This window comes from Halictus rubicundus, chromosome 1 (genome assembly GCF_050948215.1).
Source record: "Halictus rubicundus isolate RS-2024b chromosome 1, iyHalRubi1_principal, whole genome shotgun sequence".
In the NCBI taxonomy this organism is placed as follows: domain Eukaryota; kingdom Metazoa; phylum Arthropoda; class Insecta; order Hymenoptera; family Halictidae; genus Halictus; species Halictus rubicundus.
This window is the reverse complement of record NC_135149.1, coordinates 18,467,663-18,482,163: the sequence shown is the minus strand read 5'-3', so window position 1 is coordinate 18,482,163 and position 14,501 is coordinate 18,467,663. Positions and strand designations below refer to the sequence as shown.

Here is a 14,501-nt window from a genome sequence, read left to right as displayed (position 1 = left end):
GATTTACTATCTCTTCAACAATACAAAAATGTTAAGTAGTCTAAAAATCGACAGACCTTTCTATTATATTGTTATAAACGCGCTCGAGGCTCGCTCATTTGTCGCTTGATGTTAGTTTCAATTACCATCAGGTATCGAGCTTGACAAGAAAGTTGGTTCGTTTATTTTGCAATCGAAATAGGTTGGTTCGAATGGAAATGGTGCCATCCGGTGTCGTTGATTACAATTTATCGAGCATGAGTCTCCTGAATCTTGGGTCAATCAGATTATGTTCTGTCCGGTTCCGGCTCGATTACATTGATTGTTTTCGTAAGCCGATTACAAACATGGTACGAAGCTTATTTATACTCAATTGCGATATTTTTCTCGCTATCCTTCCGGGTAATATCGTAACGGTGTAGTTACGGAAAACGCGATGAACACACACGGCAAAAAATTTAGGCCGCAAAAGCTAGCATGGCGGCGATCCGGTTTTAATCTTGGCACGCCCATTACACACTGCACCGCGTTCCTATTACATCATGATCGCACTAGATAGCGAATCTATCTATCTATTCCGAGACTCATTTCTTTGCCTACCTGTGATACGTATAAGGTACAATTAATAACCGAAAAAAATTCCTGGAAACCAGTTCCGAACCGTGGCGGAGTATTTTCTGCGGGGTGGCCACGCAACGACGCTCGTCCGGGATGATCTCATTTAATTACCGCGGTCTAGTTATTCACTTGAATCACCATCCCTCGGCTCGATGATTAATTATTCGTTTTTCCAGGCGTTGAGGATAATCGGTTCGGGTGCACTATCCATTTGCAATAATTTCATACTAAAGCCCGTCAAAATAAGCGTATGCGTTGTATTCCCTCTGTCCCATAATAATAGTAGTAGCACGCGAATGTTTAAACGGGAATTATTGGCGAATGCAGCTGTAAGTTATGTTGTAGCGCAAAATTGCGAAGCCTCCGATTAAAATCAATTTTTGACATATCTTTCAATTTTTAGGTTAACCTAATTATTACGAAGTATAACTATTTTTCTAATTTCAACCGCTGATCGAAATCAATTGTTTCATTTCTGTCGAATATCAACCCAATAATTTTAAGCACACGCATATAGGGAAAGCAAAGCTACGCAGCCAAGGGATCCTACCTACAAGTTGAAAATGCAGTAACGAAATTATTGAAAAATCCAGAAACTCTCTGAACACTCAAAATAAAAATTAGGAATAATGAACGCAGAATTTGTTCTGGCTCTCCTAAAAAACTTGTACTGTGGTTGCTTGTTGGGCTCATTAATATCAAGATTTTATAATAAAAAATAATACGAATAAATGCATAGTGGAAGTTGATAAATATTAGATGTACGAAATAATTCATAGCACTCGCAATTTATTTTTTTAAAATGACTAATTTCACTTCGTAGTCGCATATTCCGCGTAATAACTGATACAGTAAATGAGTAGACTGCAGATTTGATGCATCCATGCCCGGAAGTGAATAGTTCAAGATTTCCAAGTCACAGTAAAGTAAAAGAATCAGTTAATGTCTACGTAGCTTCTGTATTTTGTTTTGCGTAAAAATCCGCAATAAAGGAGACATCGCTGCGAAATAAAAGGACAGCTTGTTTCAACGAGGTAGATAACAGTGCCTCACGTTGCTGAAGGCCTCGTACGCCTAATATTTATAATTGATCTTGTACGGAACTCGATGTATGGTGCTTAATTTATTTGAACTCGTTAGCATCGAGACGCAAATTAAACGGAGATAAGAAAAATCGAGCGACTACAGTATTGTAGTACACAGCGGGGAAAAAATAGCTGTACATGGGAGTGAGTATGTAAATTGTCGCCGCGGTAATGTAATTTTTTGATCAACTTGAGCCTGCCGGTATTGCTTCGTAGATACGGTCGGTTTGTTTTTGTAGAGACAAGATCAGTGTTTTTCCCCCTCGTCGCTGAAGCGAGCACACACTCGTTTTCCGAGGCGCAGATGGAAACAATATGATCGATCGTGTGCACTCTACGCGACTCGTAACTGTTGTTACATGCCAATCCCATTACCATACGCGACGGCTCGCGTCGCGGTTGTAATTTTCACATCCCCCCCCCTCCTCCTCCTCCCCCGGTAGAAAAATCAATAATCGATGCCGGTGTAATAACGTCGTTTCCTTGAAACGATATATCGGTCGTCTGTGTTCGGTTGCGTTTACGCACGGATTCCTTTTTTATTTTTATCGTTCGCGGACAGGCCTCGTTGGCCGACGCGAGACAAGCACCTTGATACGATATTGCTTCTCGGAAGCGATTCCCCTTCCCAGAACGTTACACTCTCCTGCTATAATACATTGTGCGGGAAAGGAAAATGTTGCGTTTGTACTTTGTACCGTTGAGGATTTGAGAAACGACGGCCATATCGAATGGAAAGAAACAAGGAGACTCGGGGGGGCACGGCCACCATTTTGAAAGATGGTGCATCCCGCAAGCCGTGCAACCTACACCCACGCAAAGGTAAGCCGGTTGTGAAAACTCAGGCCACTACAACCACCCACGTTCCATTCCCATTGGCTGAGCCCTCCTCACCCATAAGATACCACACCACCCACGGACCACGGACCCTGTTCAGGTCACTGTCAGACCTCTACAGGGTGTCCGAAAAGTGCAAACCTCAATCCCATAACCACTTCGCTAATATTCAACCTACGCCACTCGTGTCAATTTTGCACAATTCTCACTCATACCGAATAAATAGGATTTTCCGTACATAATTATTGTGTACTTTAAACTTCTCCGATCTAACTTCAGATTTCTATCTTCGTGAAAGGAATTGGCAAAGTTAACTATATATGTTTCCATCAGATTGGTGTTTTATTAATAAAGGGAAGATTAGCGATTTATTTTGCTGTTAGAGTGATTAGAACTTCTTTCTCGTTCCGTATTTGTGTCTGTTGTTTGTCTATGTATTTTCCAACAACCATACATACATCGATAACAACAAAATATTTAGTATTCGATTAAATAAGCAGACTCTTGTTACAGCCAGTGAACCGAGCTTGGTCTCCGAGATCTGTACAGAAAGATTGATTGTTTGACGAGGATACCTGGAGGAGAAACGTCCCTATTATCCGAACTCATTATCCAAACCGTCCTGTTCCTCAACCATGATCAAACAAGCAAGGCCCTGCTTTATCCAGTGAATCGATCTTCGTCTCCAAAGTTTGTAAAGAAAGATCGACACCTTGATGAGGATAGCTAGAGGAGCAACATCTCTGTTATCCAAACTCAGCCATTCAAATTGCCTAGTCCTCTAACCGCATCGAAACCAGTAAATCCCTGCTATAGTCGGCGAATCGAGCTTGGTCTCGGAGATCTCTAAAGAAAGATCGTTTGCACCGGGAAACCGAAGCGGAGGGTTTGGTAACCGGCGTGCCAGCGGAGAGTCACGAAAATTTTTGCGACGAGCAACGTGCTAGAAGCACAGTTAGCGAGGACTAGGAAGAGAGGAACCCGGAGTCCCCGACACGACTGTGCCGGCGCTCGGATTACAGTGGGTTAGACCAGCGCTAGATTATCTCAGTGACGGTAAGTATAGGTTAGATCGGCAACTCTAGCCCATCTTGCGGCCATACCAGGAGCATTGCTTCCCCGAACACGTAAGTCCCGCGCGCCGTTCCCGGGGCACGGCGAGCCACGCGATAATTCATGGAACTTTATGCGCACCTCGTGTAATGCCAGTTCCTGGGCCTTTTTTCGGACGTCGTGACGCGCGGCATAGTGAGCGGGGGATGCTGCACCGCGAGGAGATTCGCATGAACGATGCCCCTCAAGGTGAACCGCCGCCGCCGCCGCCGCCGCCGTGTTGAAAATCCTCCCGAGGAGAGAAAGAATCCGTGCTGGAGACTGCATCGCTATAACGCCGACGGAGATCCGGCGTAATAGAATTAACTCTCTCGGCCTGGCTGGCATATTTTTTTCTTTTTTTTTTTCAATTATGTATTTATCCGTGGCGTCTAACGCCGTGTTACATTTTCAGTACGTTACACCGCTCCGGTTGTATAATTTACGACGAACGCCAACGACAGAAACGGTAACGCTCGGTGATTGAATGATTAACGCCGCTGCGCCAGTTAAGAGATTAGATCGATCGTTGCTATGTATAATCTCGTTGCTAAACTGTTTTCGCTAGTCGACAAACTGTCCGGAGTCGCTTGGAAGTTGATGGAATCCGTCGCGCGTTAACGGTCGTTGGTTTTTCTCTTTTTTTTTTTTTTTGTTGTTGTTCACTTCTCTTTTTTCCTCTCATTCGAAAGTTACTGAATTTGACTACAATTAACGCCCGCCAGCAAATTGCTACCGACGATCGACGGAGATAACCTAATTACTACATAATATCGGGCAGAGTTGTTGTTACGATGTGCCGGTAAAGAAGGGGGAGTTTAAGTACAGCCGTGGCTTTAGCGGTGCCGCGACGCCGAGATCATTTTTCCAATGATTACGGGCGCGTGCAATATTTCCATTAATTGTCAATTTAGTTGTCGGCGCCTGATGGACGTGCCCGGGAATATACACCGACAGCCGTACGAGGAATAATTAACAATAAATTATCCGTGGGAGCTATCATTACGGTAGCTAATCGTGACAAATTGACCGTTATATTATTAAGTAGCTCGTGGACGTTAATTGCGTGCCCCGTGTGAATCGCTCGAACGAGATCGAAGCGGATAGTCGTACGTGGATATTTGAGACGATCGTTCCGAGCTGTGAATTTGCGATCCACAACTGGCCCACTGATGTCCAAATCCGATGGAACGCTAAAAATTCATACAAACCAACCTTAGGCAACATTTTAGCGGACCTTCTCTACAACTATAGAATTGAAGATACTTAGAATCATTCACAGCTCCATTTATCAATTCTTTGAAACATATTTTTTAACACGTTGACTGCCATGTCACCGATATGTGGGCGACGGAATTATTTGTCCAGGTTTTAAAATGAATTTTTATGTTAATATATTCATTGTACCAAATTTGATTAGGATCAGTAAAATATAAGAAAGTTGGAGAACTACTCAATGTCATACATTTAATTTTTTTAAATTTTTATTTCCTTAAATAACTTACTTTGATTTTATGGAATTTTTGAGATTTCTAGTTTGACAGTGAAAGTGTTATTGCTCATAATTAGACTGCGAAGATTTATACAAATTTATTATAAAAACCAGGATGAACGACAATTTCAATTTGTCAACTAAAAAATTCCTTACGATAAGCGTAGAGTATGGAGGTGATTAATGTTTGTTACTATACAGACATACAAATAAACATGCTACGTAATACTTACAGTCCTACAATATCTAGTATAATAGCTCACTATTGCACTTTATTTTACAACGTACATACATACAAACAAAAATGCTACGTAATACATGTTTTCTTGTATTTTAAAAATGTGTACATGCATAAAGATCCGCAGTCTGCAGAGAAATTAAATGATGATGTTGGCAGAATTTTATCCTGGGCACCGCCAACAATGATAAAAGAGTTAAAAATAAATATCCAATACATAGAAAAATTGACATATTTCAACGTATTTTATCCATCTTATTTTTCTCATACACGAATTTTTGCTGCTTTTTACAGTATCTTTCTTTGATATTTATATACTTTTTCTGTCCAAATGATGGATACAAAAATTGGACAAAGAGTCTTAGAATTAAATTGTAAGTCAAGAATTTAATTTTGCATAGATGGGACAGTGGATATTCTTTTTTATAATTTTCTAGTGTTTGTATCTCAGTAGAGAAAGGATTTTAGGCTGAGTCCTAATAAAGCTGCGACCCTCAAGAGGACATTAGATTTTTATTTCAGGGTATATTCTCTAAAGATGTCCTTAGAAGGCATAAAATACTGCATTGCTCTAGAGGCATTGCACAGTATTCGAAATTTGTACTATTTCAATGTATAGAAAATTAACGAAAGGTTCTAAAGTCCGTAGAATCAGAATTCTTTCCGGACAATATTTTTCCCATCATCGTTCGCAAAGTGTTTCGGATGCAAGCCCCTAGAGTGTGCCACATGCCATGTCCATGCGCGAAGTTACTCTCCGGGCCAAGAGATGGCAGACGCAGTGTCTCAAGCAGGTGTTTCCTCCCTGGTCCCTCGCTAAAAAACTTTTAACGGCAATACAGCCAATTTAACAATCAAACGTTCAAGTTATAATTAACAAAAAAGAAGCAGACTATCGAGCGATTCGAGCGTCAACGAACCGCTAAAACGATCACCGCAACGGCGAATAAATATGTATACACATTAAATTGCTGGTCGACGGATATTGATTAAAATGGGATCAAAGCGAAAAATCCGGTAAAAACAATAATGCCGTCTATTTAGCAAATGAACGGTTCTTTCGCGCGTCTACCGTTATTACTTATCGTGCCGCTATTACTGGCCGAGTAACTGAAAAATTAACTCGAGTAATTTCGCGCGGCATTTAAGTTGATCGCCACGCTCTTAACGGATCCATTACGTTATCCTTGTTAAAGTAACACGTTACAGACCGAGAACGCGTGTTCGGGGTGCGGCATGCGATCTTCGGATTTTCGAATTTTCATAGTGAGAACAACGAAGCCAGTTCCAATGGATTAGGGGAGAGTCATGCAGTACCGACCACTCTATGCTTTTGTACTATAACATGGGACTGGAACCTGTAATGGTGTAACAGTGATAACACTGATCTTCAGTGTTTTTCTTATAAATATTGAGATAGGAGCAAACATGAATGTTTCTATAAACATTTCGCATTTCCTTCTCGTTCAGCGTGTGATACATGACTACCAACAGAAGACTTGAAGTTTAATAATACAAACCGTCCTGTAATAAAGACAATTTAGTAGACGTGTAAATCCAGGTGTACAACTAATAAAACATCATGAAATATACTGATCCTTTGCGGTCCTTATTGCAGCAGTTCCTTATTTTATCGATTCCCGTTATATTCATGAATATTTTCACCATTACGTGTCATGTAAGAATACTACAGTGAATTCTCGATATATGTCAACAACCCGGTTCTTGCCAGCGTCGTGTATCATCCAGGAGACACAACCGAGCCGTGTTATGTTTACACTCCTCACGGGGTATACCCCGCGGTAGTAGGGATAATTCCGCAACGTTTGTCATTCAGGCCTTGGCGACATATATAGAGAAATCACTGTATTCCCTAACTGTTCTAAGTAGGTTAATAGAGCCACCCATGGAACCATAATTGACTTATATCACTTTGTAGAGAATTCTGAAGCGAAGAAGGGGGAACAGGTTGCATTTCGTTTTGCATGTATGTTACGGGGATATTTCGTCGGGTTTTCGATCGCATTATGGCGGCCACGGGGTACGTGTCTGTCCAATCGATGTACCCGGGTGTTATCGGTCCGCGAGCGAACGCGGCAAATGATTTTACAACTCGTAGCGATTTCAATTTCTCTTCTTTTAACCCCCCTGACACGGGGCCGCGAACGATTCCTCGTAATACGGGTCTCCCCCCCTTGCCGATCAAAGTGTAGAGCCGCTCACGATCTCGCACAATCGCATATCCAAGCGAGTCGAAAGTGCGAAGCGTTTACACCGGTATTTGAACTTCGCTGATGACGGTAATCACGCTCGCTCGACGCTTCAATTGCACGTTTCGTCGGGTTTCTGCGCCTCGGTTACTTTACGATCGGGAGTAACCCAACCAGCGTGGTGGTCAGGATCGCGTCCTCCTCGTCCTCTTCGTCAATCTCTATCCGCTTACGTCTCCCCGCATCCTCCCGAATCCTTTTTTCCTCTTCCATCCTCGGCCGTCCTTTCTCCTCGTTTCGGTAAATTAACGATAGGCGCGCGACCCAGTGTGTTGTTGCCCGACTGAATTTATAAACTCGCCTTCTGCGGCTGCCGCTGTTGCTGTTGCGGGACGCACGGGAACCCTGTCTTCGTGCGAGTTTATGCGTCAATGCGGTTTTAGATGCGTCGACCGAGTTGGGGATTTTCTAGAAGTTCCACGTGAAATGCGTAACTGTCTTTAACCCTCACACGGCGGGCCATTCTTATAACTAGACTGCGGATTTTATGCATTTATGACGAAAATGTGTAGGTGAAACATGAAACATATTTCTAGAAGGTACTACAAATACAGTGGCTGTTCGTCTAATTGATTCACTAAAAACTGAATCGTTGAATGGCGATCGTGATACTCTGGGTCAAAAGGGACCCGGATTCCGCCGTCGGAGGGTTCGCACAGCGCACGACGATGTCGTCGGCACTTCTTGCACGTATAACTAACGACGATATATTAATATTGTTGCAGTACTATTCATTGAATAATATTCAGTATTTGTCGCGATGTCTGAAAACATTACAATTGATATATTTGGACCTGCCATCCTTGTTTCTTGTTTTTCGAAATTGTAACATGTTGGATGAAGTCCAGCTGATAATGTCATCGAATGATGTAACATTGGATCGAAAAAGAATTTCCAGAAAATGATCCTCGCTGTTTCCGGCCGAAACGGCGCTAAATCCCAGGAATCAGTTCGACGATCGACAGGACGAGTCGGTGTGATATCATCCAGTTAGCGGGTTGGGGTTAACAGCCGACCTCGGGCCCGATCAGTTAGATTTCTATGTCCACCGACTATTTTCGTGAAATGGTAGCGGAACGGCTTAAGATTTGTCTTGCAAATGAAGGAGCGAGGGCAATTCTCGTGCACTTACCCCGTCATTAATCGTCACTGCTGTGCAGAATGGCCGCCTAACACTGCGGCTGTTCTAAGTGCCACGGAAATTCTAGGATTCCCGGCAACCAGCGCGGCCACGGTTAGCATTATTCGAAGTGTTTCTATACGCGGATGAGTTATTACGGTGAATTACTATTGTTACGACTTCCCAGCCCGCTTTACCGTAATCTTTTTGACACGTAGCGCGGTACGTTAGCTAGAACGGCGAGCCTTTCAATTCTGGTGAAATTCAAATTAGACGTGGTTCGACGCTCACCATAGCCGGCGTAGTTCCTGATCAGCGTAGACGACCGAACAAGCGGCCTGGAAAAATATTTTCGAGTCGAAAACGAGCGGCGATTTTTCGACCTGTCGATGCTCGATATTCGGGAATGGACGGGAATGGCCGCGATTGCGCGTAATTTCGACGATTTTTCGATGATAAGGGGACCCGCGGAACGGTCGCTCGAAATACCGGGAATATTTTCACTGAATTTATCCTGTTTCACCTGCAAGCCTTCCTTCCTACATCCGGTCGGGGATAAGGCCGTGGTCACACGAGCGTTGAGGCTGTCCCCGTTGTCACAAGGTCTGCCGAGAAACTTCGCGAGGAGTCTGTAAAAACAGCACGTTCTCTAACCGTATGTTATCTCTCTTTAATTCGCGTTTGACCGTCGGACGAATTTGCGTTGCGTCAGAACGTTGGAACATCGAGCATCCAACGTAATAATTGTTTCGTTGCATCTGCAATTGTTTCGAAGTATCCTCCACAATCGCGAAACTAAACTCTAGAAATTGTCGTTTTGACTTCTCGGGCGCTGTCATTGTCAAAGCAAACGAAAATCGATTTCTCGAACTCGATAAACTATCGAATGGGTCACATTCTGATGGTTGTATACTATAGTCTGTGCATGAATGGGAAAAACCAGAAATCTGTAAAGGGTCATTTCGACTTCTATTTCTAGCGCTAACCATTTGTGGAGGTGTTTTCTTTTTTGTTTCAGAATTTGTTAAAACATTGTATAACTCAATCGTATTCCCATATGTAGCTTTGCCAGCCTATGTAGACCACCTGGGAGGTACTGTAAATTGTTCCATTAAATTATAGTATTGTTAACGAATGTAATGTAAATCAGTAAAACTATTGGCGCAAAAGTTGTAGCCGGGTTTGGCTGACCGTAGGACCGGGAGTGATTAAAGCAAAAGAAAATCGATTTCTCGAACATGGCGAACGGAATTCGTCTCCCAAGACTTTTCTATAAAATCTGTCACTTCTTCATAGTTTCCGACGACGAACAAATTGTTCCAGGTATCCGGTCGCCCGTCGAAAACTGCATCCTCCTTGCTGGTGTGACCACGGCCCAAGTCGGTTCATGCTCTCCCCGGTCTTCTTCTTTCTGGTCTACGAGCACCAAGGGAAAAAGGGGAACGTTCCCCGGGTACGGTGGCGTGGAGACGCGGCGACACGGTCGTTCCACGGTGTTCGGAAGGATGCTGCGACATTATCCTTTCCATGTAGCGGGCAACGGGGACACACACGGGTGGATGCACGGCCTGTTGGGGACATACGCACAGACACAGGTGCGTGGAATCGCACGCACGCGGCTACCGAGCGCACCGGTTCGACCGGAATCGAAACTCCGTCGAAGCCCTTGGATCTCTCGCGAAATAGAAGGAGAGGAAGGGAATGGAGAGGAAGAGAGAGAGAGAGAAGGAGAGACGCCGAGCGCGTGCATGAGTGCACGCACACGCACGCGGGAACACGCGCGGAAAGTCGAAGCCAAAGCCCGGCAGTCGGTGGACGCTTTGATGTGGCCGCCGCCGCCGCCGCTACCTTCGCCACCCTGAATACCTTTATATCTCGCTCTGCTGCTCGCCTTCTTCTTTCTTTCCCGTTGTCCCGCCGCGCAGCCTCGTCCTCTTTCGGGTTCTCTCCTACTTTGTAGCTGCAACACGATCGCGATGCGCCGTTCCGCAATTCATCTCGGATGGCTCGCGGATGTCCTGAACTTCACCCCCTGACGAGAGTCATCATGGTCCCATGGTCTTCTCTGTTGCAGAGGCTTCGGTGTTTAACCCTTGGCTGGCGGACCCTTCTGGGAAGTGCTAGCTGACGGACCAGTGGACTCGGGATGAAGGATATGGTTCGGTTTTTGGTATGGTTCAGTTTTAGAGTGGCTTCGCGTCCTTTCTTTTACTGTTGTCGACGCGAGGCGAGTGTTGAGGTGATCTAAAGTGAACATATATACAAAGCCTCGCGTTGAGCTTGATGTCTGGTCGGTTTTGATAGCGTTCGAAGGGATGCGGAATTTTGTAGTCATGGCTGCTGGCAGTACTCTTCTAAATCGGATGGGCCTCGGTGAAACCTGTCAAGGATGACATCAGTACGCCATACTGACTCTGGCGAATATTTAAATATCGATTACACGTGGTGTCAAATTACTAGACACTATACACTTCATGATTTATCATTTATTTTCTAGAATTTGATCATGGCTATGGAAAATATCGAAAAGCCTAAATCATCAAGAGATCGGCCGTCGTCCTCGAAGGGTTACCCTTTCATCGTTGGGTCATTCTAACCAGAGCTGTTTAGAGGAGACTGGTAAAGTTGAGTTTTAGTCAGTCTTTGAACCCTTCCCTTTACTGTTACAGACATAGAGCAACCGTTGGGATTGTCCAAAGTGAAACTATACAGCCTCACATGGATTATGTTTGATATCTGTTCGTTTCTAATATTATTCGAAGAGATTTTCAACTCTGGTTTTCTTCTTACAGAGGCTGTAAGAAGCTTCTTCAGTCGCCGAGTCAAATCCAAATGAGACTCATTCTTAGCTCCTTCGTAATTCGAACCCTCTGATCAAGGGATGGATAAGAGGCAGTTTTTACCAAGCATCCTAAAATAAAGTCCTCCAACAATTGAGTCAGAGAAAGTACAAAATTTCCCAAGGCATTCCACAATAAAGTCCTCTAGGAATTAGAAAAGCGGTCAACATTTCTCGAGGCATCCCCAAAATAAAGTCCTCTAACAATTAGAACAGATGAAAAACAATATTTCCCTTGCCATCCCTAAACACAGTCCACCAACAATTATATCAGACGAAGGACAATGCATCCCAAGGCATCCTAAAATAAAGTCCTCTAGGAATTGAAATAAATAGAGGGCACCATTTCTCAAGGCATCCCAAAATAAAGTCCTCCAACAATTATAAAGGATAATGCATCTCAAGGCATCCTAAAATAAAGTCCTCTAGGAATTGAAATAAATAGAGGGCACCCTTTCTCAAGGCATCCCAAAATAAAGTCCTCCCACAATTATAAAGGATAATGCATTCCCAAGGCATCCGAAAATAAAGTCCTCTAGGAATTGAAATAAATAGAGGGCACCATTTCTCAAGGCATCCCAAAATAAAGTCCTCCAACAATTATAAAGGATAATGCATCCCAAGGCATCCTAAAACAAAGCCCTCTAGGAATTGAAATAAATAGAGGGCACCCTTTCTCAAGGCATCCCAAAATAAAGTCCTCCAACAATTATAAAGGATAATGCATTCCCAAGGCATCCTAAAACAAAGCCCTCTAGGAATTGAAATAAATAGAGGGCACCCTTTCTCAAGGCATCCCAAAATAAAGTCCTCCAACAATTATATCAGACGAAGGACAATGCATCACAAGGCATCCGAAAATAAAGTGTCCACCACCGGCAAGAACCGTATAGAGACACCACTAGAATGGAAACGAAAGATTTCTTTCGGAAATCGGAATCGATCCGCCCGATGTATCACGATGGAGATGTGTTTTGGTCGCGAAGAAGCGATACGAGCGCGTATCGACATGTCGATCAAACCACGAAAGAGTGACGGAAAGCAAAATCCTCGGCGATGCCCGACGTGGCCGGAATGTGGGACGTAGAAAAAGCGGTGACGTCCCTTTCCCCCGCTTTGGCGGTACCGATAGGAGCAGCACGAGGATATCGCGGAGCTCGCGTTCCTGCGGGATCAGGGAAGAGGACGAGCTGTACCCAGCACCTGTAGCACGTAACCAAGCGTCCATCTGTCCACCCGTACCATCAGTGGGAAGGCAAGGCCTGACTTCTTGCACCGCAATCAATCGAGCCGCCGCCGTTGCCAGTTCCTATTCCTTCTCCCTATCCCCTTCTTCCCGTCAACTTCATCTTTTCCACCGACTATACTACACCGAACACACGCAAAACCTAGCTTGTCCACAGTCGTTCCCCGAAAATTATTTATTTATTCACGGTCGAGCCTCGTTCAGGCCTGGCTCACCGAACAAATGGAGTGTTACCAAGATATCAAAGTAATCGATGTGCACCGCATTATCATAATTTTTCAACATCTTGTTCTTCACGTGTTCGATACCTTCGGTACATTGATGGCTCTATCGTTTCAAGCAGAAATCAATTTTTATTATGAACAATCGAACGATATCCGAGTCGTGTATCGTCACTGTTTTGGAACGCTGAAGCCGATCATTAGACCGCGGATTTTTACGCAAAATAAGAACTGTCTGTCAGTCCAAGATACAGGAGCTACGTAGCAATTATTCCTTTTTAAAATTTAAATTCTTACACTGTTTTGCATTGGGTCTGCTCAATTTTCTCACAAATGCGTCGAATCCGCAGCCCACTGATCATGCTCGAGTAATGATTCTTTCGTGCATATTTCAATACTAGGAATTATCACGAATGCAGACGATTTAAGCTAGCTAAGTCGCGAATTTCGTCCAAGGGGGGAGGAGGGGGGGGGGCACTAATAAAAAATGTGAAAGAGATACTAGAAGGCTTGAACAATATCTAGACTGTAAATCATCTCCATTTTGGAGCGCAGAAGCTGATCATACGTGAATAATAATCCTTAATCCAGGATCGTTATAAAGAATCGTGTTCTACCCAGCCAGCACTAATGCAGACCTCACTGGCAATATATTCTGCACGTATCGCCAGTTGAATAATTTCATTATGGGAAGGACACGTTGCCGTTTAACCAGAACTCGTACCATCCGATCCCCCGAAAGGCATAGCCCATCCTCGAACCCTGTCTTTCGAGTTTTTAGCACGGAACCCGTGGCGTTGTTTTGCGGCTCGCGCGCGCGCGTAAAAGAGAACCGCGTGCGTGCCACGTATGAAGACAGTTACGCAAGGTTTCTTGATTTCTTCTGGTTCGTGGCGTAAACCGGCGAAAAGAAAAAGAAAAAAAAAACCGCGGCCTTGAAGAGATCCTATGGGTGGGAGGATCAGTCTGTTTTTCGGCAATGAAGCAAAGATGTCGTCGCCGAAAACAAGCAGCCTACTGGCAGATTTGTTTTTTACGGTTTCAGGAACGAGAACAGCGACAATGAGGGTGGGACAGGTCCGTACCATGGAAACAGAGATTCGCAACGCTCGCAGGTCAAAATCTGCATACCCATCGACCCTCCATGGTTCTTGAAATTTTTGCATAGAGGAAGACAATGGCTCGGGGAGGCAAGTGGCGAAGACAAACGACGGGCGACAGGATCTGGTGTCACGCTTTCCACTTTTCCTATTTCTAGAATCGGATTATCGTTACGTTTTCTCGAGTGGCACGACCGGTTGCCTCGAGGTCACTTTCTTCCTCGCGGAAGACTCCCGCTCCTTTCGAAAATCGGGATTAGCTAACATTTAGATCGCCGGAGATAATGTTTGTGACCGGCTTTGTGCTGAACCACTGTTCCTGGAAAAATTCACCTTTTTACTGGAAACATTAGCTTCACGATTA

General features: G+C 44.1%; 1 protein-coding gene across 1 annotated transcript in view; it reads left to right on the top strand.

Annotated features, from left to right (window-relative positions):
• The window catches only part of LOC143356377 (uncharacterized), a 30,070-nt gene extending 18,724 nt beyond the window's left edge, over positions 1 to 11,346 (top strand). Inside the window, exons 2-4 of the mRNA XM_076792018.1 lie at positions 10,055 to 10,326; positions 10,806 to 11,148; positions 11,229 to 11,346. Of these exons, the coding sequence (XP_076648133.1) occupies positions 10,055 to 10,326; positions 10,806 to 10,855 (322 nt within the window). The 3' untranslated portion in view covers positions 10,856 to 11,148; positions 11,229 to 11,346. The remainder of the gene's footprint in view (positions 1 to 10,054; positions 10,327 to 10,805; positions 11,149 to 11,228) is intronic.
• The last annotated feature ends 3,155 nt before the right edge of the window (positions 11,347 to 14,501 follow it).